Here is a 27156-nt window from a genome sequence, read left to right on the forward strand (position 1 = left end):
TTTTACATGGTTTATTTACTGACTACAACTGCACAGATTACTGCTGTATAAACCATCTATTCTGAAGAACTAAAGAAATGCATTGAGTATGCAGTCATTGTGACAACCTGTATCTGCAGATGGAAAATATTTAGAACCAAATTTCTTCCCACATTGTTAATAATGGAGAGAAACGGTGACCCATGCGATGCCTTCCTGCCAGGCATCACAAAGCTTTCCCAACAGCGCCCAGTAAGAAAGGCAGCATCATCTGCTTGGCCGTCTCCTTGGCCATTGCTACTCTTCTGCTGCTGAGGGCATCCCCAAGGAGCAGCTCCTGATCCCAGGCCAGCACTGCTTGCTGACTCTTGCCCCATAAACTCTGGACTGAGTAAGGCAGGTTGATTGTGCCTGCAGTGGGAAAAAATCTCTTCTGATTGCTGACCGGCACCTACCAGCTACATAGCTTAATAGTTGCTTGCTTTTGTCTTTTTTACCCTTCCTACTAGTTCAAATTTCCTGAAATAATATGAAGGTTTTACCACAGACTTCATACACCCAATAACATGACCTGAAAGAATAAAGATCGCTTCTGGGGAGATGTGGTAGGATAAAGTCAATAAAGAAACAGAAAACAGAGCTGTTTCTGGAGAATTGAGTGGAAAGGAACAAACCTGCTATGATTTCACCCATAGCATCCCTCTGAACTGTTCCTGAGCTTGAGAGTGGTTTTTGCCTTGGAGAAGACACTAGTTTTCTGCAAAGCAGAGCATCGAGTAACTGTCAGTGCATTGTGGAAAATCCAGCAATGAAAAATGGGGGGTGAGCTGGGAGGCAGCGATATTTGACAATGCGAGTATATTTTTGAAGGAAGACTGGATGTGGCTTCATCTTCTTTCTGTGCTCTCTTGAAGTAGCTAATACACAAGTCTGCAAGTACCAGGAACGCTGGAACTAGCTTTTATCATTTTGTTCCTTTCCCACTGCTGTTAATCTCTTATATGGTCATCCAGGATTTGGGTTTTAAATTGGATATAGTCATTCAAAAAATTCCAAAGCACGTGGATTCCTCAGGTATAGTCTGTTTGATATCTGTACATTGACCTGTTTACTCAGTTGGTTCTGTGTTCACATATTGCAACACAAAGATGCTGTGGTCCAAGTGTAGGTGTTGTAGTAAAAGAGTTTCATTGTTTGATATTACGTTGCTTTTTTAAATAATCACATAAAACTGATCAGTTTATCTGTTAATATGCCATGGAAAAGAATTAATATCTCCGTACATTTTGAAACAAAAATATTATTATTGCAAAGCAAGGTAATAAATGTAAAATGCTACAGTTGGAATCAGAATTATCAGGAGGTGGGAGTTGCATAGCGGTCTGAACAACAGACCTAAACATTTGTAAGGCATGTGTATATCTTTAAGGCAACTTAATCTCACTTTTAAGGCAATTTCTCACATCATTATAATTATTAAAACAACAACAACAACAAAAACATTGTGTGTATGTATCCTCCAATTATGCTGCTGTTGTTGTACCTCCAACATAATTTCTCAACCCTAAGTCTTTAAGTACTGATGTGGGTAAAATTACCAGGAGCCTACTCCTGTGCTCCTCTTCCTTCCCTGCATTTTCAGGAATTATTCTGTAACTTTAAACACCAAAATTTGGATGTAGATCCAGGAACTATTAGACACACATCTTCAGTTTCCTACCTTCTTTTCTCACTTGTCATTGAGTAACAACTGACTCCAAAACAGAAGGAGCTTTTTCATAAATCAGCATAATAGAAAAGCAGCACGTGAAAATCAGCATGGAGCTGAATTCCTCTATGATTTAAGATGTCTGAAGTTACATAGTAATAATATATCACTCGTTCTTCTGAAATGAGAGATGGCTATTTTTCATTTTTGGAGAAGTCTTAAATGAATACTAGATGCTGAATTATTCTTGGCATCTCGGTGTCTCAATAAAGTATCAAAGCATGCAACAAGTTTGCTGTGATGATTACTGTTGTTCAGAAATTATGTGTTATGGTGATAGCTCAGATATCAGAGGAGCTGCTATGTAGCTAACTGGTACTCTGAGAGACTCTCTCTTAGACCTTGATCTTGTAGCAATTAGGCTACATTTCTGTGTTGTGTAGAGGGGGCTTGTGTATAGTGTTGGGAGCTGGTACCATTCTTTCATATGTAGTCTTTTGTCCTTGAGATTGAAAATCTTGTACCGTTACCAAGCTAGAGGAAGATTGACAAAACTCTTCTAATGTGGGAGATCTCAAGCTAGATCTCAAATTTGCCTTAGTTTTAGGAACATTCAGAAAATTCCTCAAATCATTCTTTATAACGTTAAGCTCTTGTTTTAGTTTTTTAATTCAGTGAACTGGACGAAACATTAAATACCAAGTTGTAGTTGCTAATATTCTTTATTTAAGAAAAAATAAGATAAAAGGATTGCTAATACCCATTCAGTTCTAAACTGTGCATCACGTGTCCAGTCACAACATTTTTGAAACATCTCTGTGTTTGACAGCTTTATGCCACTAAGTTCACTTCTCATTATTTCTTTAGAATTCTTAAAAGAAGGAAATTTGTTGGTGGCAGGTACTAATTAACTTCTGTTTTTTTTTTTTCTTTTTTTTTTCTTTTTTTTTTTTCTGTTTTTTTTTTTTTCTTTTTTTTTTTTTCTTTTTTTTTTTTCTTTTTTTTTTTTTTTTTTTTCAGACTTTGCCAGTACGGAAAATTCCATGCAAAGCCAATGCACCTTCGGGCTCTTTTTTTGCACGAGACAACACAGCAAATTTCTTATCCTGGTGCAGAGATGTAGGAGTGGATGATACCTGCCTGTTTGAATCAGAAGGTTTGGGTATGTATTTATTTATGTAGTAGTTAGTAAAGAGCTTGTTGCTTGTATTTTGAAAGAGAGAATGGCTCTTCTAATAGATTCTGACTCGAAATCTGACCAAATGGAGTATCCATCAAGTTAAAATTCATTTAATTCAGTTTTAAGAGGGCCTTAAGTAAAACAAAAATCTTTCAATGTTTTCTTGCATACAAATGCTTTTTCACCCTACACGCCCACTTTTCCAATCATGGGATGTTATTCCTTTGTTCAGTGAATGCAGAAGTCTTTTCCTATTTTAGGAGAATAGGACGCATGTACGTTCTCAGTTCTTGCTACAGATATTTAGCTGCTAGAGCAAATTCTTGGTGTGTTGCTCAGCGGGCAGGAAAATAGGATTTTGTTCTCTGTCCTTCTTTCCTTCAGCTGACCTTCTTCCCAGCTGATTCCAGCATGCAGCTCAGGACAGAAGCTAGAAGTTAGCTAACACTAATGCTTCAGGGAGCTCCATAAAAAGAATTGAATTGTTTAGGAGATAATTCTTGCAACAATATGTGTTCTTCATTAATTTAACTTTTCCCTGTTCAAAGGAAAAAATTAGGACTCTTCAGGGTTTAGATAGATTAAGAAATGAACAGAATCAAATGTGTGTTTATTATCCAAACTCAGACAGAATTGTAAGTAGCTGCAATCATTAAAAAAAAACAAAAAACAAAAAACAAAAACACTCACTTTCTACAGATGTTAAATGAACACGTTTTGCTTTATCAAGAAAATTATTTGCTTTGTTTCTCAAAAGGCCTTTGCACAACTGAGTTACTTCTTTGTACTGCAATTGATCTGTTCTCCTTCTTTCACAATCTTTGTCTTCTAGCATGACTGCTTCTGAGACTTCTACATTTGTCTATTCTTATGTCACTCAAGTGGCTTGGATTTCTTAACTTTTATTTTATGAGGAGGAAATGCATGTGAGAGAAGAAATTGGTATGAAAAAAAGACAAAATACTAGGTGTATATGTAATCCCTCTGTGTTGTTAATTAAGTCCCCAAGATGAAATTTTTCTTGCCCATGGTAAATCACATGGAAGACAAACAATCATACTTTAAAAGTTTTGAAATGATGGAGAAGTTGAATGCTACCTAGTGTTACAAACTCCAGAAGAAAGGAAACACAGACTTCCAGTGGCTTAAAATTTGTAAAACCGCCTCTAGTTATTCTAATACCTAGACAAGCTTAGACTTGGTATTTGTGTTGCGAACTCAGCTGTTTAACATGGTTCCAATAACAGGCTAACGGTGCAGTTGAGAGGATGTTTACAATTTCTTGTGCATTGTAAGGAAATCAGATCTTATTTAGAAATGAAATCAGCATAGCTTAAATAATGTAATTCCTTGCCTACGTTAATTCTACGCACACTTTTACATGTAGTCAGAGCTTTGCTAGCGACAGGATAACACTGAATTCAAACACACCTGGAAAGCTGGTGCTAAAGATTACTTCAGCTTACAGAAAAGTGGAAAGAAATGTGCCCAAATACACAGTGCGCAAACCAGATGTAGCTCTAACAGGTTGGCTTGATTACTGACTGATTTTTCTCAATGATTTAAACAAGTTCTTTTGCTGCTCTGTCTTACTGGACATGGAAAGTACATGTTGAAAAGATTTACCGTGCTGTAAATGGAATTAGAACTTGATAATGGCTTGACCTATTTTTCTTACATTGACAGGGTGGTAGTGATCATGCTGTTTCCAAACAAGATAAAAATAGGAGTTAGTATTCTCCCTCTGTTGGAGGTAAAATGTGGAAAAAGTTAATTTGAGTAATATTTTCATTACTACATTAGAAATAATGATGAATCATAACAGTTACTAATTGAAAGGTTTTATGTTCTGCTTTCTCCCACAAATCACTTTTCTCCTGCAGAAGAAATAAAAATTCAGCATAGGTAAGTTCTCTAAAAGGTTCAGTTCAAAATGACGAGGAACATATGCAAATGGCATGAAAGAGTTCACACTGCCTCATGGATGTCTGCTGTACATTTTTTGATTGATAACTCTAAAACTGTGGTTATGAAGATCAAGTTTTTTCTCTCCTCTATAGCTAATAAAAGTATTGATGCTTAAAACCCATGTGATAAAGCAGGTAGTTTTGAGAAACCTTTGTTAATATTTGTACTTGATTTGATTTTTATCCTCCCTTTTTATTCTGTTTTACCAGCCTTATGGAATGTAAATACTTCATTTATCTGCCTGTAGTGATATTTTCTTCATGTCAGTGTATCACATGAAACTTTTAGCCTTTTCCCAGCAAATTTCCACTCATAATTTTAGAATAAAATTGAATATTGATTGCACCGAAACATTTGAATAATGGTTTTTATGATATTAAATATTTTTTAAAGTATTCCAAGTCTATTCAGAAATCAGTAAAATTTGATATGTACTAGCTAAGAAAATATTAATTACTTCTAATTCCCTAGAAACGTTCTCATACTGGTGATATCTGAAGTCTCTGACATCATGTTAGAAACTATGTGAAACCACATGTGCATGCATCCAGCACTCCCACAGTTTTAGCACTTACGTTGAAGTTCTATAAAGGTTTTCCTTCATATGGAATGGAATATTGTGAAACAAATGTTATGTAGCCCATAACTGATAAAAGCTTGTGAGCAAGAGCTGTTGATAGGAATTTTGACCATTCCTTGAGTCTGTCTTCTTGAAAATGGTAATGCTCTAGGGCTAATCCATGTAGTAAGGTGAGTAGACTTGCTTGTGTCACTGTGTCCTTGTTCATTGTTTGTAGATTAACTTAGTAATTAAGCTTGAGCACAGGTTGCAATGCTTTGTTGGATATAAGTTACACAGTTGAAGTCAAAAAAGAAAACAAAGTCAGCTTTTCAAAAAAATAAATAGAAAGAAAGCACAGTGTTTGTTCTTTTGGTAGGTACAAATATACCTTCAAAGGAACTGATGGGATTACTTTGAAAACCTTTGCAAGAGATTAGTAAAATATTAAAAGCATTGTAAGTGTTTTAACCTAGATTTCACTTCAAGTATCACGAGAAAATGTTTGGATTTGTTTGTTCAGATTAAAATAAATTTATAGGAGGCTGGCTTTTGTGGCGGTGTGTTAATTTAATGCATGGGTATCTGTGGTAGGGAGTGATGACATACTTCAGTACTTCTTCCTGAGTTTCCATTGAAATTGTGGCTTTGAATTTCAAAATCTTTGTGATAGATTTCTAATATTAATAATAATATGAAAAATCACTTGATATTTATCAGGAAAATAAATTACTTTTTAAATTGAGGCCTAAAATGTAACCCGCTTCTATGATGCGGGTATCTCTGTATGTAGAGGTATCTTGAGTATTGCAAGATAGAGGGAGACTCTTACTGCTTCCTGTACTCACTGACTAATTTCAAGTGGTTTTTTTTATAATCATTATTTTTATAGTTAGTGTATTTAAAGAAGGGATTAGCTTTGTTAATGCAAAAAACTATTATCTGAAGTAAAACTTCTAGCATCTGGTTAAATCTTGAAATGCAGTCTTTGAATGGGATTCTCAGTAATACCAGAGATGAAAATTTATGCCAAAACTGGGACATGAAACTCCTTGTTGACTAAGAAATGTAATACCTGCTGTAACTCCCCTGTTTCATATCATGTATATTTGGTAAGTTCCCCCTCCGTAGGTTTTAGGGCAGCAGATCCACACAGCTATGATAATACAATTTATGAAAGCATTCTTGATGGACATACTTGTAATTATGGTGCTCAAGCCTGAAGAGTGTAATAACTGAAGGAAACTATTCTTGGACAAATAGTGAGAATGGTAAGGCTTTTCTATGATTGCCTCAGTTAACTGAATTTAAAGCTGAAGTTATGAACTCATCTTTGGTAACAATGTTGTTGGATGATTGTAGGACTTGGAACCAGTGAATATTCTGCGTCTCTTCTATGATGAAGAGTCTACTCGGCAAGAAAAGGGTTTGCCTCTGATTGTGCCAGCATGCTAATGTGTGTCATTCATTTTGGAAGTTGTTGGATATTGTAGTAATGTTTTGTACTCATATTTTGTTACTGTGTGTGTGTACGTAATGTGTGATGTGGGCTTTTTTTGATGCAATTTCTTGATTATTATATATTATTATATGTTATATTATCATAGTTCAACTGATAGGTTCCTTGAATAAAAGTGCATAGTGCTTTAGTGGAAATAGTGAACTTAAATGCAGGCACTTCTGACTTCTAGTCTAATGTTGCTTGTTTGACTTGGAAAAAAAAGAAACAAAACTGCACATAATAGTCAAAAGTGGATTGATTAAAAGTACTATGTCTATTGGCAAATAGCTTGCTTTTTTGTATTATTATTTTGTGTTATTACTCTAATTTTTCTGTTGACTGTTCTTTCAGTGACACAGTGTTAAATATCATACCGTTGCATCAAAATAAGGCTTTGTCCCATCTTTCACAGCATTACTAAACAACTCATACTATTTTTTAATATATCGTGCTTTGAGGACTATAAAAGCATCCCGGACATTGTTATTACCATTGAATTAGCATCCTAATTCAAGTAAATTATTAGTATTTAGATGATCTCTAGAGACTAAGCCTGTACTATCCGTAGAGTTACTGTTTGAAACTTTGCTTTGAGGATTCTGTAGCTGATAGTGCTGAAATAGAGAGTGGGGAGAATGCAACTCCTTGATTTAAGTATGTCATATTATAGCTGCTTTTGATGCAGAAGAAAGGATACGTTTAAGATCAATTGAAAAGATAAAGGTTGTCAAAGGAAAAAATAAGACCACAGGGGAAAAAAAAACACCAAGACTACTGAAGGATCTTTAAGGAAGAAAATAAGGAAGTATTCAAGGAGAAAGTGAAAGACAATGGGAAGGATCAACCTTCTTAAAAGACTTCCCTAGACACGTATGAATTATGGTAATTGAAAGTGTATCATGATAAATATTAAAACTCTATCTCGTCACGTCCAGTAAGCTTGAAAATGCTTCAGAAGCAGAAATCATATTTGTTTTTATTCAAGTTTCTGGGATGAAAAAGTATGATTTTTTTTTTTTTTTTTTTTTTAAAGCCTATTACAAGCCAAGGTTTGAAAGTTGTCAAGCAGATGTAAGAAGCTTCTTTCTGTATCTCAAATGTACATTCTGTTGTTTTTTAATTAGAAAACAGATAAAAATCACACGAAATTTCTTATTTAAACCAAGATTTTTCAGAACGTGCTCAACAGTGACCTGCTGTTTCTGTACAGCCTCAGGTGAGACAATCACTCTTTCTCTGCACTCTTGACTTTTCTTGGAGCAGTGCAAGATGCAGAAATGCAAGGAGCAAGAAATAGGGAAAAAATGAAGTTGAAGGAAAGAGAACAAGGGAAGAGCGATCAGGAGAGGAGAGCCTGTGAAAAGAGGAATGGGCAGCAGCAAGATGGGAGGCAGTGTGAAGAAAGAAGACAGAGCCAGAGGGAAGCAGGGGTAAAAGTCTGCTAGGAGCTGAAAAGAAAGTATTGCTGAAAAAGTTTCTGGAAGTAGCTGGGAAAGACACAGGCAATGAGAACAACAGATAAGTATTTGAAAAAATTAAATGGAAAGCAAAAGATCCTGTAACTGGTGAAGTGTCCAACATATTTTTTGTAGATATGTGGAGGTTTCAAAATAATGTATATATTTACTTTCTTCAAGCAAATGGTGAGATTCCCTGGCAGAATAGCTGTTTTCATTCTTGTTCCTTTTCTTTTTTTGCTGTAGATCTGCACAGCATGCTTTCCATTCACAATGGCTATTTGCTTAGTCATCTAATCAGATGAATTATCCTACGTGAGGACTGGCAGGTGGTTCTCCAGAAATATTTTCTTATATATGTAGCAGATTTAGGAAAAAAAAAAGAAAAGAAAAAAAAAAAAAAAAAAAAAAAAGACGGGGAATGGAATAAAAAGATATAATAATGGGAAGTGAAGTATTTCAGTTATTATTGAGGCTGGCTCTGCTATGTTCATTGGATTTTTCAGCTTTTGTGTCTATCAACTTTTCCTTTGTAGGTTATTTTTCCCTAGAAGGGCAGTTTTATCTTCAGGTGGATCTTAGCATAACCATGTCTGGATGTGGCAAAGTTCACAAAGTGGAGAAATTTCTTAGTGATACATTATTTTCTTCTCTCTCATTGCGAAAATTGAAAGGTGTTTGAAGAATGATATAAGATGCTGAAGGATAACATCATGATATTATTCCTAAATGGCACTGGAGAAATGACTGACTCAATCACGTGGCTCCCATTTGCAGCAGGAGGATCTATATCAGACTTTGTAATGGCATCAGTAGTTGGGTTGGCATAAAAATGCTTCATTAGGAAATGTGAGAGTACCATGAAGATCAGGCAGTGTGTATCTTTAAGTAGCACCTGTGCTAATTTTTGTATCTAAAGCCTATAGTTTAATTCTATGGAAATAATAATACTTAGCTCATAGGAGTGTTAGAGAGATCTTCCTTTTTCTTAAATACTTTACAGCATACATGAGCACTATCACGGAATTGAACATGCTATAAACTTAAACTGATGTGCAGTGGTTTGTTTATATGGTTATACACAGATGAAGACGATTTCTAAAAACCATTTTTGGCTTTCGGCACTTACCGTGTCTAACTGCCCATGGATTGCTACAATCTCAAAAAAAAAAAAAAAAAAAAAAAAAAAAGAAAAAGAAAAAAAAAAGAAAAAGAAAAAAAAAAAGTGTTGCTTCACAAAGGGATGTTTGCCATGTAGTATGTCTGGAATTGAATAACTGGTGTTGTTAGAAAGTTGAGATAGTACAAATGCAGATGGAAGCAATTAAGAAAATGGGAACTGCATCCATCGGACAGAACAGAATCTTACAGTCACAGGTGTTGCTTCAGCCTGAGCTTGTCACCAATCACTTCAGAATGAATTGACTGTTGGCCTCAAATGCTGCTAGTTATTTTGTATGTGTGCCATTACGTGTTAATAGAACTGTGTATGTGTATGGTTAACAGTGAACAGCAGTACAATTTGTTTAAGGCTTGAGATGTAAGTTATGAGGACTCTACAGATCTTATTCCACAGTATTTGAAATAAAAATGGCTGTAGACACAAAGTATGTATACTCAAGATGAGTACTTGGGAATCAAGTACTTATCTGAGCTTAGAAGTTCGTCTTGTTCTAATTGGCAGTGGTCTTATTTGTTTGCTCAGAGTTACCACAGATGTTGGAACCCAGATAGGTTTAGAAATGCAGCATTGTGTCCCTGTGACTTGTGCTCTATTCTCCAGAATACAATGGTATGATGGTAGCCTGTTATATGGCTGGGTTTTTGGAAAATAGCAGAAACTTCGTTTGGGGAATCCAAATTATTTCCAGTGGGTGTTTGCAATATACAAAGTAATATTTATTTTTCTCTCAAGTACCCAACTACGTATGCTAGTATAGTCCTCAAGAATGCTAACGTTTTTCCTTGTTAGAAGTGCTGTCGCTCTGTTCTTACTACATGGTCAGACGTTTGTTTTTATGCTTGATTATTGCCTGCACAGATTTCCATCCTCAAACAATGATTTCACTGTTTCCTTTTTTTTTTTTTTTTTTTTTTCTTCAGTGTGAAATGCATGAACTGTGTCTAGACTAAATTGATTTGCTTAGGAACTTGGGATTTTGATTGGGTATAAGAGTTTTAAGCATCAACATAAAAATGTTACCTTTCTTTTTCGAATCTTCCTCCATTTCAGTCTGTGAATCCTTTTGGAAGTAGTATCACTCAAGGCTCTCTTTTCTTCCTCCGTCCAAAAGTTATTCAGCTGTGTACACGTGTGAACTGCAGTTCAGAACTGTTGAACTCCCCTTGGCTGTTCCAGAAGTGGTTTATTCCACTGGCAGTTTCAGGGATGTCTTGCTTCTTCAAATCAGGTTTTATTTCAGGGTGATCCTAACTGTTTTGGCACTTTTTTTAGAATGAAAGTATATGTTTCTAGAGTCATGAATATAGCACTTCAAAAAATACTGACTGTTAGGGAAGATTAAATATTTGATAAAATTACTGAACCGTGGCAAGGGAAAATATCGAGAATAGCTGAACATCCAAGTCTGCATCTTTTATATTCTTCATTACAGATGGCTGAAGGATGAAAAATAGTTTTCCTAGTGTACTGCCATTCTAGTTTTCATACTCTGTAGTTTTACTTCAGGGAATATATTTAAGTGAAATTAGAGGGGAAGAAAGCCTACATCTTGAATTGCTACACTAGTGAAAGACTTAAGGGTGAGTATCCAGTTCACCCAACTTAACACAGATTTATTCAAGTCAGTGGAGTGAGAAATTAAAGTTGCAAAAGTCTGCATGTGTAGGCATCGGTTATTTAGAGGTACTTGACTTCAGATATCATTTGGGTTTCATACATACAGTATAGGACAAAACAGTGACTTCCAGAGTTTTAATTAGACATGGGACTACCTTTTTCATTTTTTTCTTCATTTCAGTTGAGTTGTTAGAAAACCAAAATGTTTACACAGTAGATGCTTTAACCTCTACTCAATGAAAGAAAAACAATTTTGTTGCTAGATTTTTGTTTTCATGATCTGTGTAATGTATAAGTCTTTGAGTTATTACAGAAATTTCTACAACCTGAACTTTATTCAAAACATGAGGGTTATTCTGCAATAGGTATTTCCAAAGGGATGATGATAATATACTCCTATTTTTTATTTTATTATTTTATATTATTTTTGTTATTCCTTAATTTGTCTCTCTTTTTGGGATTTGGAGAAGCTGATTATATACAGTCAAAGGCCATTCTTCATATGCTGATCTGGTTTTTTGATTAAATATTTTAGTAGACTTTTCTGCAAAGCACTAACTATCTGAATTTTAAATACACGATAGATAAATAGAATTTTACTGGATTATGGTGATATTTCAGAGTATGAAGTTTATGCTGAGTTACAGCTGCATGAGCAGCTTTGAAACTGCAGATGATGTGAAAAATCCAGGCTTAAAAACTTGCATGTGTGTGTCAGAAAGTTTTTTGTGTGATTGGGTTTCCTTATGATGAGCTGAATTCCTTAAGTACTCTCATTTCATATTTGCTATAATAGGAGATAATACTTCTGATATAAGTAGGCTGACAAAAACAGTGATTTAAAGGACATAAATTCTCTTAGTTTGTAAAAGGTGGGGATGGGGGCACCATCTAATTATTACTTTATTTTTGATTACTTGTTATATATTGTTAAACTGATTGCAGGGTACCAAATAATTTTTCAGTGATATTTTTCAAAATGAAGCATCATTAAATAGGAACATCCTAAATCATCACTTGATCTCATTCCTTGATCCTATATTTTTTTATTTCAGTCAAATTCCAGTGCTAGCCCAAGAAAAGCAACTTTTATGTGCACCAAGTGTTATAGATGTTGATGATTCAGTTGTGTTCATTATAAATGTCTTTAAAATAGCTTTCATTTATAAGTGTTTTCCATCTTCATTTTGCTTTTCCAGTTCTTCACAAGCAGCCAAGAGAAGTGTGCCTTTGTTTACTGGAACTTGGACGGATTGCAGCAAGGTAGGTGGAAATATTTAAAGAATGAAGAAATATTTGCATTCTTGACAGCTCTGCTTATTGAGAGACTACCTAAATCAGCACATGTCTAGCTTTTATGCTCATTAGATTCAAGAAGAATGCTTGTCTTGATATCACTCAAGAATATCTTTTGGGCAGTTGGTAACGAAGATAATGAAATATCTCTATCTTTACCTTAGTGAGGGTATTTATTGTTTGTCCTTATGCTAGGAGAGGAAGGAGTTGAAAATTATTTTCCAAATAAAGCTTTGATCTGTTTGTCCTTTTAATGGCCACGTTCTCTATAAACAACTGTGATTTAATTAGCTTTGCTGATAACATCAGTCTTCAGCTGTCCTAAATCTGACCTAAGCAACACTCACTCTTATCTCATTTATTTCGATAAACATAGCTCTGACTCTCACCAACAGAATCAAGACAAGAATTGAAAAACAGTCTGTGTTCCATCTCTGTCAGATGTCCCTCGCCAGGCAGGACCCTTGTTATGTTCTAGAACTAACTTTTGCTGTCAAAACGCCTCTGGCTTTTGATAAACTATCAAAGTGATGGGAATGAGAATGTGATTTTGTTGTTGTTGTTTTTGCTGATATGCTGGTGCTGTGCCTAAGACTTGCTACAAAATATCTGACCAGTTGTCCTGCTGCTCACTTTTAAATGTACATTGAGCTTATGTGAAACTGTGCCCATTAAAGTGAATTGTCATGTTTTTCTAGTATTTGTTAGTTTCTGTAAAATTCCTTGTGTGTACAATCAGTGTGGGGGTAGGTGCCACTTCCTTCTATATGGATTAGTCTTTTCATGTATGTATTTATGTTTTATGAATGTTCACTTGGGAAGCTACTCAGCTAAATTTATCTGCAAGAAAATGTCTTGTCACTGGAAATTTGCATATCAATAGTGTTGATAATAAGAACAAATTTCCAGTTCGCAGGGGTTTTCTATTCTTTCAAAAAAGGTGAACTCCAACATGTTGAAAACTACAGATAATTTTTTAAAAACTTAACTTGACATGAACAAGGGCCTACTGTTCTCTTTGTGCTTGATGAAAGTCAATTTTGACAAATTCAACTTTACTTGATCAAACATTGGTCTCCCAAGATCCCCAGCTTGGAGATAGACTGTTCAGCTCTGAACGATGCTATTCCAATGGTGTAAATCAGAAATGCCTGCCCTTGACTGTTTATTTGATATTATCTAGCTCAAGTCCTCAGGGAATTAATGTCAATTTTTAAGTCATGCTGGATTCTGTTGAACTTGGTTGAGTTAGGTTAATCTCATTCTGAAATGGGAACTGAATTCTGAACAGATGTACAAAGGAATTAAGATTCAGCATTTCCCTTCAGATTTATCTGTTGTCTCAAGCTTCCATTTCTCACGTACTACCTTCTTCAGGTGTGAAAATAAATCCTGAACCATATAATGTTTTTATTTATTAAGCATATCTATTCCAAAGTCTTTATATATTTTGTATGTATATAATATAAATATAAATGATATATATTTTTGTAGTATATTCACTTATTTATAGCTTGAGGTCAAATAACATATGTCCATATACTTGTTCCTCTTCTAATATCTCTTCTTTGAAAACAAACAAAACATATTTATAATCTCTTAAGTTTCTCCTGCACACAAGAACTGCTGGAGGGAAATATCAGGTTAGTATAACAGAAAAGTAAATATTTGATGTCAGTTTTGCTTGAGCTGTGGTGAACTGTAACTATTGTGGGAAAGGAAAAGAGTTTCTTCCTCAAAGTGCACGAAAGAACATGTTAAACTGACGCTGCTGTTGTGCTGCTTTAAATAGGGGAGAGGTCCTTTTGTGCTTGCTTTATAAAGCAAATTGTTTGTTAACAGCCTGCTGAGATCTGCTTTTTGTAAGATTTGATAGAGTATGATCATAGAATGGCTTGGGTTGGAAGGGACCCCAAGGATCATCGAGTTCCAACCCCCTGCCACAGGCAGGGCCACCAACCTCCAGATCTGGTACTATACCAGGCTGCCTAGGGTCCCATCCAACCTGGAGAGTTGCCACTGAGGTCTTTGAAAAAGTGCCTCAATATATTTCTGAAAGATTAGAAGACTAAAAGAATGAGTAACTTTTGATTTTTCTCTTCTTTTTCTCTTCAGGAAGTGGAAAGATATGTACCTCATTAGGAGCCAGTTCTTAGCACGCTTTGCTGGCATGATTACTCTTTTTCTTCAAAGTCTATAGTTCCCATAAACCAATGTAGTTCGCTGATCTTATTGAAAACAGTATTGGGTCTGAAGCAGCAGTGAAAGAAACGGGGGGTCATTGTGAGACAGAGATGGAATTTAGCTCTGCTCAACATGAACTCATTCAACAGGTGCTTTGTGGATAAGAGACGCCAGGTGCTAATTTACCTATGTGTTAGTAACACTTTTAGCATCACCCTTTGTTTGTGTCCCGTGAGACAAATTACAGAGATGATCTGGATCACTGGGTTGTCAGTGGGAATCTGCGCTATCAGCTTAGTTCAAAGAGTGGCACTGCAAAGCCCTGCTGGTTTACAGTAGCATTTATCAGGGATTTATATCACTTAATATCACTTAGTTTTTTCATTAATGGTCTAGACAATATGACAGAGACAGCCTCAGCATATTCATAGGTGGAGAGGATACTGGGGGACAAGTCTATGGTAAAGTTGCCCAGAGGTATCTTGACAAGTGGAGGAAAAAAAAACAACAACAACAACAAAACAGGCTGACAAAAAAAACTTAACGAATCTAAAATAATCAAAAAAGGTGTACCTGAGGTAGAATGCCTGTACTGGTTAGGGACAGTCTGTCTGAGCAGCAGCACTGCAGTTGGGCCTGGGGATCCACCAGAGATTGGACAAAGGCAGCATTCAAAAACTGCAGCAAGAGAAACTCTGACTATAAATGCAACAGAAAGAATGAAGTTATGTAGCACTTCAGGGAGCTAAACAACTACCACAGGTCTCTTGAAATTACTATTGAGCCATTTCAAGGTTTCTGGTATTGTATTCAATTTTTCCTTGGTAAAAATAAGAGAGGGGAAGTGGTGCTCTAAGTCAGTTGGAGATCACATTACAGCCTGATGCTGCTTCACTTGTAGTTATGAGAAAGCAGGCTAGAAACAAGTAGAAAAGGAAATTCTCAGCATGCCTTCCAGAACAGAATTTGCACCTCTGCTGCATGACGGTCTCCTCTCAGAAAAGATGTTTTTGCAATTCTGGCTGCCTAGCAGATTGATCCATTCAATATTCACCTAGGTTGGTTGCATGTGGGGGGGGAGGAACTGTTTATTTGTCTTTCAAGTTGTCATCGGGGAAATCTGGAGCACTGTAAGCACAGGGAAATTTAAAATCCTGTCACAATGATGAAAATTGGAGATTATGAAAAGCAGCAGAAGTAATGAAGCAATATTGCTTGGGAGAGTGGAGGAGTTTTATTTGATGAGTAAGGCTGCATGCAGGTGTAGGCCTGGAGCCCAGTGGGAATTTAATGATTTACAGCCTGTCGGCATCTGCAGACAGACAGGAAGTAAATGAATTGCATGTAAGTACTTGCTTCAGTGCTGGCTGACTTTTCGTTAGGCAGACTGCACTAGTTACAGGCCAATATAAGCACAGATTTGGTTCTTAATTTTTTTTATATTAATTTACTAGGCAGCAGTGTGACTAAATTAAAACTTATCATAAAAATAAAGGGCTGTGCATTTATACCTTTTCCTTCCATGCTTTGATGTTACTGTGGTATTTGGATTAACTTTCAATGATGAGCTTGTTATTGCTCAGTATTTTAGTGTCCAGATCTTTACCTAGGTAAGTCAGCATACTTCTGCATCTGGCCTACTATGGAAGAAAATGTGGTTTCATTTATACAGTTTGTTATGAGAAGTCCAAATGGCATTATGGCTTCTCCAAGACAAAGCCCTTCTCTGAAAAAAGCAATCTTTCAGTTATTCTGGTTTTGGGTTCAATGCTGGCAAAGAAAAAAGCAGAGGGGAATTATCATTATTTAGGAAAATGATGGGCTTTTGGACTCCGGACATCTGTTTGAGCTCTGCTGCTTGCTCTGAGATGTTGAATTAATCGTTTGCCATAAAGCTTTCGAAAGCAGATATTGTTTTAAAGAACCTTAGTCTCCAAGAGCTGTGCTTGAGGTTCTCCATGCCAAAGTTGCATGTGTTTGTTTTTGTTGGAGCTGCAAGTATTTTTGCCACTGTAAGCAAAGGTCTGAAGATTGGCCGTGAAAAATAGGTTAAAAAAAGCTCCAGTCACTTGTGAAAGATACTGGCTCTGTGTCAATATATTGGTCTGTAAATCTGGTGCAATACTCGTGTCCTGGACCATTTTTAATCCCTTTTCAGTCAGAGCTGTGTAAAAACACATACACAAAAAGGGGGAAAAAAAGGAAAAAAAAAAACCTATAGAAGAATAACAATGTAAAATGCTATTATGCAGAACTTTAAGTCTTTTAGATTACAGCACTTTCAGGCCTAGTGTACTTCATAAGTTAGTAATTTACAGACATATATTATCAGAAAAACAATATTTACTGTAAATTTAAGTAACAGCTACCTTTTCATGTAATTGCATTAATTTGTAATTATAGCTTCAAAGGGTGATATATTTGGTACTTGTTTACTAATGCACATAGCAATATATTATTGCACAGTTGTATGATATATACAATTGAAATTCTCTGCCTCATTTTGCTTTAAGATATTGAATACTTTAAAAGGACTGTTCATTTGTTTGCATGTTTCCAAAAGGTTTGGGGTGGAGCCTCCTGGATTAATAAAGCTGGAAAAAGAGATCGAACAAGAGGAAACGCTTTCAGCCCCCCTTCCATCTCCCTCACCATCACCAACAAAGTCTCCTGGGAAAAAGAGCACAGGGAAGCTGTTGGATGATGCTGTAAGGAAAGCTTCCTAGCTGATCTATTCTATGCACTTGCAAAATGTACAGCGGCTTCAGATCTCACTGTATTTTAGAGATCTGCAGACTGATAGCACTAATTTGCTTTTAACCACAGTTACTTATGCCTGAGGCTTGGAAAAAATGTAGCACTGTATAGGAGATCTGTAGTTTAGCCTAGCTTGGTGTTAAAGGCCAAGTTCCCTTCTTATTACTGTGTTGTCTTTTTCTGTTGACTACTTATTCCTCGACTCCCACTTGGTGTTTTGTCTGAGAAAGGACTGAGTCAGGACTATGAGATTTGGCCCCTACAGCCTTGTACAGTTGGCTAACACTTAAAAACCAGGCTGAGATAACTTCTATACTGCTCTTCTACATGTTCCTCAGATAGTAAAAAATAAAAGAGGGTTTTTTCCTCATTGTCAGGAAGAATCTTGCTATGAATTTCACCAAACTCAATGCATTATACAGTAGCGTTCATATCTCTGTTGCAAGCTTCAGAGAGGTTTATTTGAAACTACTGGAATTGCATGAAAAGGACACATTCTGAGACCACGAAAAGGTTAAATCTGAATTGTACAAATATATTCTATAAAAAGAAGCAGTTACTATAGCAACTGCTATATTACAAGGTAGATGTGCCACCTGGGAGTTACAAAGCACTTCTTGAAAAATCCATGTGCCGCTTTTTTTTCTTTTTTCTTTTTTTTTTTGCTAGAAAAAGCAGATGGGATATAATGTTCGTTCATTTTATTACTTCATACTGTTTCATGCAAATAATTACATTTAGATTGGTTTTGCATTTTGTATTTCTTCCTCAGCTTTTCAAAAGCACTTGCTTGTGTTTCAACAGAATTGAGAAACAACAATTATGTGCAGAAGGATAGTGGTGACTGTATCTTGGAGTAACAGGAAAAGTATGAAGGTTGTCTCCAACCACCTCCTTTAATTTAGAAAGCAGTAGGGATAGAAACCTAATGAAATTCCTCCAGCTAGATTCCTGACCCTCACTGCCCCAGACACTCACACCATAAAATAGTAGCAGTGCTCATATAGTCCAGACACAAAGTAAAATAGGATATAATTCTTCACTCTGCTTCCTTATTTGATTTCCAAATTCCAGTCAATAATACTTCTGTGTCCCTTGGGATAGTAAGGTAATGGGAGCCTTAATAGCAGGATCAGCAGTGAAGGTCTCATTATCCTCTGCTTTACACCAACATAAATCTGTTAGCTTTCATTCCCAATGTCTAATATAGCTTTTTTGCTTTTGCTTACGCAGTTCAAAACAACCTTGAACCTCTCTTTGTCTACTTTTGTCTTTTTACTTGTTTAGATGAACACTGGTAGATGTAGTTACAAAGGCATATTTCACACTATCCATTTTTAGTTTTGAATTATCCATTGTGCCTCCAGAGATGATAACTGCTGTAGGTTATTACATCAGAAATCCTTGATCATCAGTCAGCATTCAGAGAACTACTGTGAAATGGACTAGGCTTGTGTTTAGGGGACTTGCTTCCACATTGCAAGAGATGCAGGAATGTACTTTTTCGCCCTCAGCGATTTACACTGGATTTAAGTCATAGACCATTGGCTTCCCTGATGTGACACCTTTTGTAGCTGACCATCCAAATAGTTCAATAACAATTCCCATTTCTTCATTAGAAACAATTGAATTGCTCTTCAATTTGAAGACAACTCACTTAAACACTTACTGTATGTCGAATACATGTAGAGTCCAGTTGCTAAGTGTAATTTGAAAATGAAGTATTTTTCACAAAAAATATAGCACCCCCTAATGCCCCTCACAACCAAAGAGTTAACAATTCTAACCTTAACAAGGTTTCCAAGTAATTATGTTATTCAGATAACAAATTGAACAACTTCAGGCATAATCAGCCTTCAAATTGTGTTACCAGAACTAGTGTCAAAAGAGTTTTTTTTTTCCCCATTCTAGTACAGAAAGAAGTGTTTTGATTAACTCTTAATGTCTTTCTAGTTTGTTTAGCATATTATAACCTTCTAAATTTTTTATTTCAGAAGTCTTTTTTTATTCATTTATTCAGGTTAATCACCTTATCTCAGAGTGTTGTATCTTTACCATTTTGTTAGTTTTCCTACAACAATTTAAAATGGTGCATTTTTTAGCTAATATAAAACATTATTTCATAGTCCTCAGATCACTTTTACAGGGCCTTGATTTACAAACTAGATTTCAAAAGGTCTTTGTAATACTATTTGAGATGGATAAAATCTCTAGTAGGTTCCTCCAGCATTTTGCGTAGTTTGACACTGATGCACTAAGTCAGATTCCATCAAAGAAAACTGCAGTGCACTTGTCATTGCTGTTCCTGCACGCAATTTGAACATCAAATGAGAGTTTTCCACCTAGATCTATTTTGGCATTGATGGCTGTGCTATTTTCAGATAATTAAAGTATCAAAATTTCACTAAGAATTAATGACTTTGATAACTTGCAAGGCTATGTTTTCATGAGAGGTTGAAGTCAAGTTAGTGCAGCTGACAACAAATAGAGTATGGAGTCACATCTGGCACAGATAAAACATAGCACTCTTGGGGCTGCTTTAATTATTCTTGATTGCATTAATGCTCTATGGTGGGGATTATCGAAGGGTAGTTAGCAATACTGGTGCACCTTGGTGCAGATTTGTGACTACGTCATAATTTTCCATGTCCATCTTTTCTAAGGTGCAAGTGCACTACCTGCAAGTGCCACGTGAAAGTATTGGGTAGGGCCTTTTATCAGTAAGCCAAGATCACATGCTTCATTTTTCATGTTAGCTGTACTAGTACTTTCACAAGTCAACTGATTTACTGTGAAATACTAAGCATGTATCTACAGAAGTTTGCTGAACTCATATTGTGTGGATGAAGAGCTACGAGATTTGTGGGTTAGTAGCTTGTGGTAGCAATGGTGGTGGGAGGACGCTTGGACTGGATGATCTTGTAGGTCCTTTCCAACCTTGTGATTCTATGATATTCAAAACGTTTTGTAGATTTCAGTTAAACATAGCAAATTCTATATAAAAAAGTTTAACTGTGATACTTGTTTCTATTTCTACCTCTTCGCAGCTGTAAAATCCTTTTTTGTCATTGGAAGAACCACAATCTGGGATTACAGGAAAGAGTTTAAAACACTAATTCTCATTGTATTTAATATATCTAGTTTTTAAGGAATTGAACGTGTGTGCATATGTAACAACTTTTTTTTTTTTAGTTGATTTTCACATGGTTTATATTTCAAGTCAAATGTATGGCTGATTCTTGAATCAGGTTAAATTTGGTGCAGCTCCTGAACAGTGTGCCTGGGCAATCTTATGTGCCTGTTAGTTTAGTATGCTTCCTACAGTGATCCTAAGGCAAGTATAAGCAACCCTTTTTAGTTTCTGAATGCCTTTTCATCTTCCAATTCCCATTATAATGCTATTACAATGCTATTACCTGTGCAAGAAGGGCCAAATCCTCAGTTCTCACTCAGTTGGTTTTTTTCATTCATAACTCTCACAGAATTCTCTAGAAGTTCAATAGAATTTTGGCTCTAGTGAAGAGTTTGCTATTTTCCTTTCATAGAGATGATATGCAAAATAATAGTTATCAAAAATAATTAGACAATTAAATAATTACAACCGTTAAAACTGTTGAACTATTAAAAATGTTGAGATTAAAAAGATAATTAAAAAAAAAAACAGCATTGAAGACTTAAATTAATGCTATTGTGTTATGATAAACATGCTCTTGAATGTTTTTCTACAATATTTTACTTAGCTTTGCCAACTTTGCTTTCTCCTCCAGGTTAAACACATTTCTGAAGATCCACCTTGTAAATGCCCTAATAAATTCTGTGTGGAGCGCCTTTCACAAGGAAGGTACAGAGTTGGAGAGAAGATTCTCTTTATTAGGGTAAAGGTTTTATTTTTTTTATCTGCTAACTCCCTCCTTGGAATTATTTTTCTTTTTAACCAGCACTGACTCATTTGTCTGATACTGTCAAAGAATAAAGAAACTCTGTTAGGTTAACTGACTCATGGATTTATTAGCATCTGGTAGATCCTTCTAATTCTAGGTCATGGAATTTGTTCTGTCTTTGCTCAGTGGCAACTGAGGAGCAAATGGCCACAAAAGGAGATTGACTTCTAGCTTTGTTTGAAAGAACATCAGCTGCATCAGCCTTTTTCCCATTTTGCATTGACTGATACTATTTGATGGGTCAGGAAAGAGATCAAAGGCACAGTGCTCATTGCACTGTCAAGTTGTGACTAAGACGTGGTTAAGTAGGGGGAGCAAAACATTAATGTCATATTACTTAATTGATTAACACGTATTTCTAAACTTAGTGTTGTATTTCATACTTGATATGAATTATATTAACTCCTGTATCACATAGGTAATCTTTAATGTAAATATTTCCTAGCACTATCTGGCTGGATTTAGAGGGAAAAAAAAAAAAAAAAAAAAAAAAAAAGTTTATAAACTTAATTTGGATCCTGTTTGTGTATTCTATATGTATATTTATGCCAACAATATGAAAATATTCCAGTCCTCTGATTTTCTGATATTGTGGAAAGAACGTGATTCATATTATGTTTCTTCCCATTTTCCATTTCTCTGCCCACATGTGCTGTGTTGTATAACAACTCGATAAAATGATACATCTTACTATCAAGAACTGTTAACCCTATTTTGCAAAAGGTGTGAAAGTGACCTCAAAGTGAGGATTTAGCACCTGTGAGAACAAAAGAAGTTGGAAGGACTCCTTCCCATCTGTTCCCAGTTCAAACACAAGAGTGGTTACTCTGTCATAATCTTGCACTTAATTTACACTGAAGTCAAATTTAGATAAGGATTTAGGTTGCCCCATGTGTATGAAGTTGAGAACATGTTTAAATAGTATGCTGAGTAGGAACTGAAAAATCCCATTTAATTCAATAATAGTTGGGAATGAGTAAGAAATACAGGATTTGTGAGAGAGAGTTTGAGATGTAGCATGCTAGGATAAAGGATTAATAGCTTTTCTGTTTCATAGCCAGCAATACTTCTTTTTAATTCTGCAATATTTTAGGGTACTAGTTTTAAATGACTTGAAATAAGGTAATTTCATTAACCAAACTTCCCAGTAAACTGGGAGAAATTTAACACTTCAGTTTTCTTCCTTTCAATTTTAATTTAAAATATCTTTTAGTTTTGATAAACTAAACTGTTCTGCCAAAATGGTGAGTGTCAAATTCCCTTTCACTGGCTTCTTTATTGTGCAATCTAATCCAACTCGGATTTCTTTCCAAATTTGCAAACAAAACACCCTTTTCATATCACTCTCCTCCATTCCAAGTAGGATTGTGCCAAAAAATAACAATATAGATTAGACACACATCTAAAGTATTAGAGATCATTCCCACAGCATTGATATCAATGGAAACTTGACAGGAACTTCAGTGGGAGCAAGTTTATTTTTGTAGGTTTTAGAAGTCATTTGTCTTTGGTTTTTGTTAGCTTGAATCTCGCTTTGGAATACTCGATCACAGTAAGTTTTTACTCTCTACGTATATTTTTATTGCATACATGAATAGATTTATTAGCATTTCTTTGGAATCCTTTAGACATTTCCTTATGAGAAAATATGTTAGAGATGCATAGCTGAATGCTGATTTTCTTGATATTTGGCACCCTATTCTGGTGCTGCTGAGACAGTTCCTCCTGTGTTATACGTTCCATGTAGAGCATGACAGTACCCATTATAGGGGAAGAAAGTTCTTCCTGAATTCTGTAGATCAGTCCAACTGATGAATGTGATCACTTGCAATACTATAGTCAACTTCAAGCTGAACTGCTCTTCAAAAATGAGGTATGAAATCTTATATAACCAACTCTTGTGCAATGTATCTTGGGAAGGGGACACACAGAGGTAAATTTTGAATGCAGCAAAAGAGGTATTTATATAAATTTTACGGTAAGGTATGTGAATCTAACCTTAGAAAAAGATAGCATTACAAACAATAAATTTTAGTGGCTGATATTTTTATTTCAAACTATCTTGTGTTTAATACGTGATATAAGCATAAGGAGGTATACTTTCCACAAACAACTAAGTCAGTCTCATGGAAAATATACCTAACAGATTCACACCCATAATAAAATTCAAATCAGTGAGTTCTGTTAAATGAAAAGATATTATTTTTTGTGCAGCTGGATTAAGATCAAATGACATAATGAGTCCTGACAGGAAAGTCTGTCATTTTTCCTGACCTCTGATTGCTCTTAAACTTTTTGACCTTGTTCTTTTAATCATTAAATTCAATTACTGTTACTTTTTTTGTAATAATGAGAAAATGTTTGATAATAGCTCCCTCTAAATCTCCAGTAAATCCATTATTTGCCTGCTGTAGCACCTGTGGAGAAACTTTCCTTTGGAATTCACTATCAACATGTATATCATCACTGATTGCTACAGTCTGGCAGAGTTCTGCCCCTCTGTTTTCCATTTCTGATGAGAAAAATATACTCATTTATAAATATATGAGCACACTTCACTCTAAACCATCCAGGTAGGGACAATGTAGCAGCTAAGTACAGGAAATACAGAAAAAAAAGAGAGCAGATTGATCATATGTTTCTCAAAATTCCATCTTGTTGTGCTTTTTTAATCCAAATTTGTCTAATTTGTATTGACTGTTTTTGCTTGGTGAACTTCTCAGGGTTTTGGGGTTGTTTTTTTTTCATCACTGTTTACCTGAACTTCATTATCCTTCTTGTTTCAGGGATGAAATTTTTCTGCTTCTCTAAGACCATTTCACTTAGAACGTTCTCACTAATTTACTTTTCTGGCACTGAAATTCCTTTTCTAGAGTGTTATCCATATCAAATAACCTTCACTGATGTCTGAAATGCCAAAACCAGTGACAAATCACGATTTCATCAGGACTATTGAACTTGAAGGCCAGTGATAATTTCTGGTCTGTTCTTCAACTGATCCTCAGTTGTAGCAGCGGATGGGTGGACACATTTTCATTCTTTAGTTTGTTTTTTTTTGTTTTAACTGTGGGCCAGTTCCTATCCAAATGCTTTACCCTCGTACTGTTTGGCACAGTTCATCCTTACTTCCTTAGTCATCTTAATGAATTGCATAATGAATTCTAAACGATAGATATTTTTTTTTTGCTTTATTCTCCTTTCATTTTTTAATAATAGTAGTTAACGACTAGGTACCAATAATACCAATATTTTTAAAATAACTAAGAAAATGTCATGTAAAATAAAAATTAATTACCAAGCTAATTATGTAAGACATGATAGAGGAAAATTTAGAACTCATTGTTTCAGTGTTTTTTTTCTTCTTTAGAATGCTGAGAATACAGAAATAAGAGGGAATTTATGTAATTTGTTCTATTTTTCTTCCCTTCTTGTGAAGATGTTTTGTTCTGCTGACTAAACTCACTTTTTTTTATAAAATGTACTGGATCACCATCTGCATATCTGAGAGCATAGGCTGACTGCCTCTACCATGAGTTCAGACAAAAAATTACTTCATTAATGCTTTTCCATTCTGCAATTTATTGTTAAGAATTATAGATTGGGACCCATAAGTTTATATTGAAAGCGTTACTAGGGGAAAGTATTTCCTTTTTAGTCGGTTATTTCTTCTTGTGCTTCTGCTTTACAAGTCAATCTTTTTGTAAGAGTCCATTTTAAATTTAAGAAATGTTAATACATTTTTAAGGACGTTGAGGGAGCAGTTAATGTTCACAGTTCAAAACTAGTAACTGGACTGACTGGAGATCATGGAATCGTAGAATAGCTTGAGTTGGAAAGGCCCGTTCCAACCCAATGCTGTGAGATAGTTGCTCCCCACCAGGGAGCTAGGGGGCTGGGGCCCCCTTCAACCTGTTCTTGAATGCCTTCAGGGATGGGGCATCCACAGCTTCTCTGGGTGCTCTGCCAGTGCCTCATCACCCTCTGAGTAAAAAATTTCCACTTAATATCCAATTTAATTCTCCCTCTCTTAGTTTAAAACAATTCCTCCTTGTTCTGTCACTATCAGATGATGTAAAATGTTGATCTTCCTCCTGATTTTTAAGCTCCTTTGAAGTACTGGAAGGCTGCAACTAGGTTTCCTCGGAGTTCTCTCTTCTCTAGACTGAAAAGTTCCAGCTCCCCCAGCCTTTCTTCGTAATAGAGTTGCACTAACCTTTCAACCATTTTGTGGCCCTTCTCTGGTCCTTCTCCCATAGCTCCACATCCTTCCTTTACTGGGGGCCTCAGGCTGGGATGCAGCATTCCAGATGGGTCCTCCCAAGTTCAGAGTGGAGAGGGACAATCACCTCCCTCTCCATGCTGCCTCCCCTCTGTTGATGCAGCCCAGAATACTGCTGACATTTCAGGCTGCAAGAACACACTGTTGGATCACGTCCAGCTATTTGTCCTTCAGGACCCCCGTGTTCTTCTCTGCAGGGCTGCTCCCAAGGAGTTTTTCTTCCAATCTGTACCCATATCTGAGTTTGCCCTAATCCAAGGGCAGCACCTTGTACTCGGCCTAGTGAACCTCATTAGTTTCTTGTGGGCCCACTTTTCAAGCCTGTCCGTGTCTCTGTGGATGGCATCCCTCCCTTCTGTTGTGTCAACTGCACCACTCAGTTTGGTGACGTTGGCAAACTTGCTAAGCATGCATTTGATCCCACTGTAGATGTTGCTGATAAAGATGTTGAAGAGTGTTGATCCCAAGACAAACCCCTGTGGGACACTGCTGATCACCAGGATGCAGTTATTCATACTGTCACTTTTTAAGGTTGTTAGAACCAATCTTTCTGTTTTCTTCTTCTCTTTTTTTTTTTTTTTTTTTTTTTTTTTTTTTTTTTTTCTTCCCTTAATCTTCCTGCCTTTCTTTGGTGAGGTGAAAGGATTTTGTATGACTGTTATGTGAACATAGTCAAAGCAAGCACATCTATCCTGCATGGAAATATTCTACAGTGATTTATGGGCTGAGTCAAATAATATAGCCCCGTAGCTACTGCAGCTTCAGGCAACTAGTATGCTAATTAAAAGTAAAAAACAAAAACAAAAACCAAAAAACACCAACCTGAATCTTTAAAGTATCTATTGCATACAGCATATTTTTACACTGTAAACATAACTCATGCTACCATTTAGAGAAATGAAAATAAATGAGGCTTAAGTTGCGTCAGTAAATCGAAGTTTCTCTATTGTTCATTAGAAATTGTCATTGAGCTTTTAGTATTTGGGTGTAAAAGTGCATTCATTATCTCTTGTGGTATTCTTTAGCTTTGGGTAAAGTTCTTAAGGAGTTTGTAGCTTACGTAGGAATTTTCAGTAAGGATTTATATCTAGAGAATGGTGGTTCTAAATAGAATCGATGTGGACTCAAAATAACAAAAATGGTGTTTTAAATGTTTTAAGCTAAAAAGAAAGTTAAATCATATCTTTTAAAAGTGTCTTATTTCTCTTACTTTGTCATTCTCTTACCAATGTAAACTTACTGACTTCTCCTCTTATTGCATCCAGCTTACATTTGATCTACATTTGTGTTGTTTGTTTAAAATATTCCACTGATGGCAAGGTTTAACTTGCACAGAAAATCCTGTTGATTTCAAAAGCTCACTGCAGTGGAATCAATGCTGTTTAAGTGGCAACTTTTCTCCTATGAGGAGAGTCAAGCCAGGAAAAAAGTTGACCAAAGAGGTTTTGTAGTCACCATCCTTTGAGGTTTCTAAGAGTCAATTAGTTCAATCCCTGAGCAACCAGATCGAGCGTTATAGATGATGCTGCTTTAAGGGGATTGCACAT

General features: G+C 35.8%; 1 protein-coding gene across 1 annotated transcript in view; it reads left to right on the forward strand.

The window, feature by feature from the left end:
* Positions 1 to 27156, forward strand: part of GAS2 (growth arrest specific 2) — a gene marked incomplete at both ends in the record, with an annotated part of 73681 nt that overhangs the window by 21954 nt on the left and 24571 nt on the right. Inside the window, 4 exons of the mRNA XM_079537103.1 lie at positions 2708 to 2849; positions 12352 to 12415; positions 17196 to 17340; positions 21157 to 21264. Of these exons, the coding sequence (XP_079393229.1) occupies positions 2708 to 2849; positions 12352 to 12415; positions 17196 to 17340; positions 21157 to 21264 (459 nt within the window). The remainder of the gene's footprint in view (positions 1 to 2707; positions 2850 to 12351; positions 12416 to 17195; positions 17341 to 21156; positions 21265 to 27156) is intronic.

Source organism: Tetrao urogallus (genome assembly GCF_951394365.1).
Source record: "Tetrao urogallus genome assembly, chromosome: 6".
NCBI classification, from domain to species: Eukaryota; Metazoa; Chordata; class Aves; order Galliformes; family Phasianidae; genus Tetrao; species Tetrao urogallus.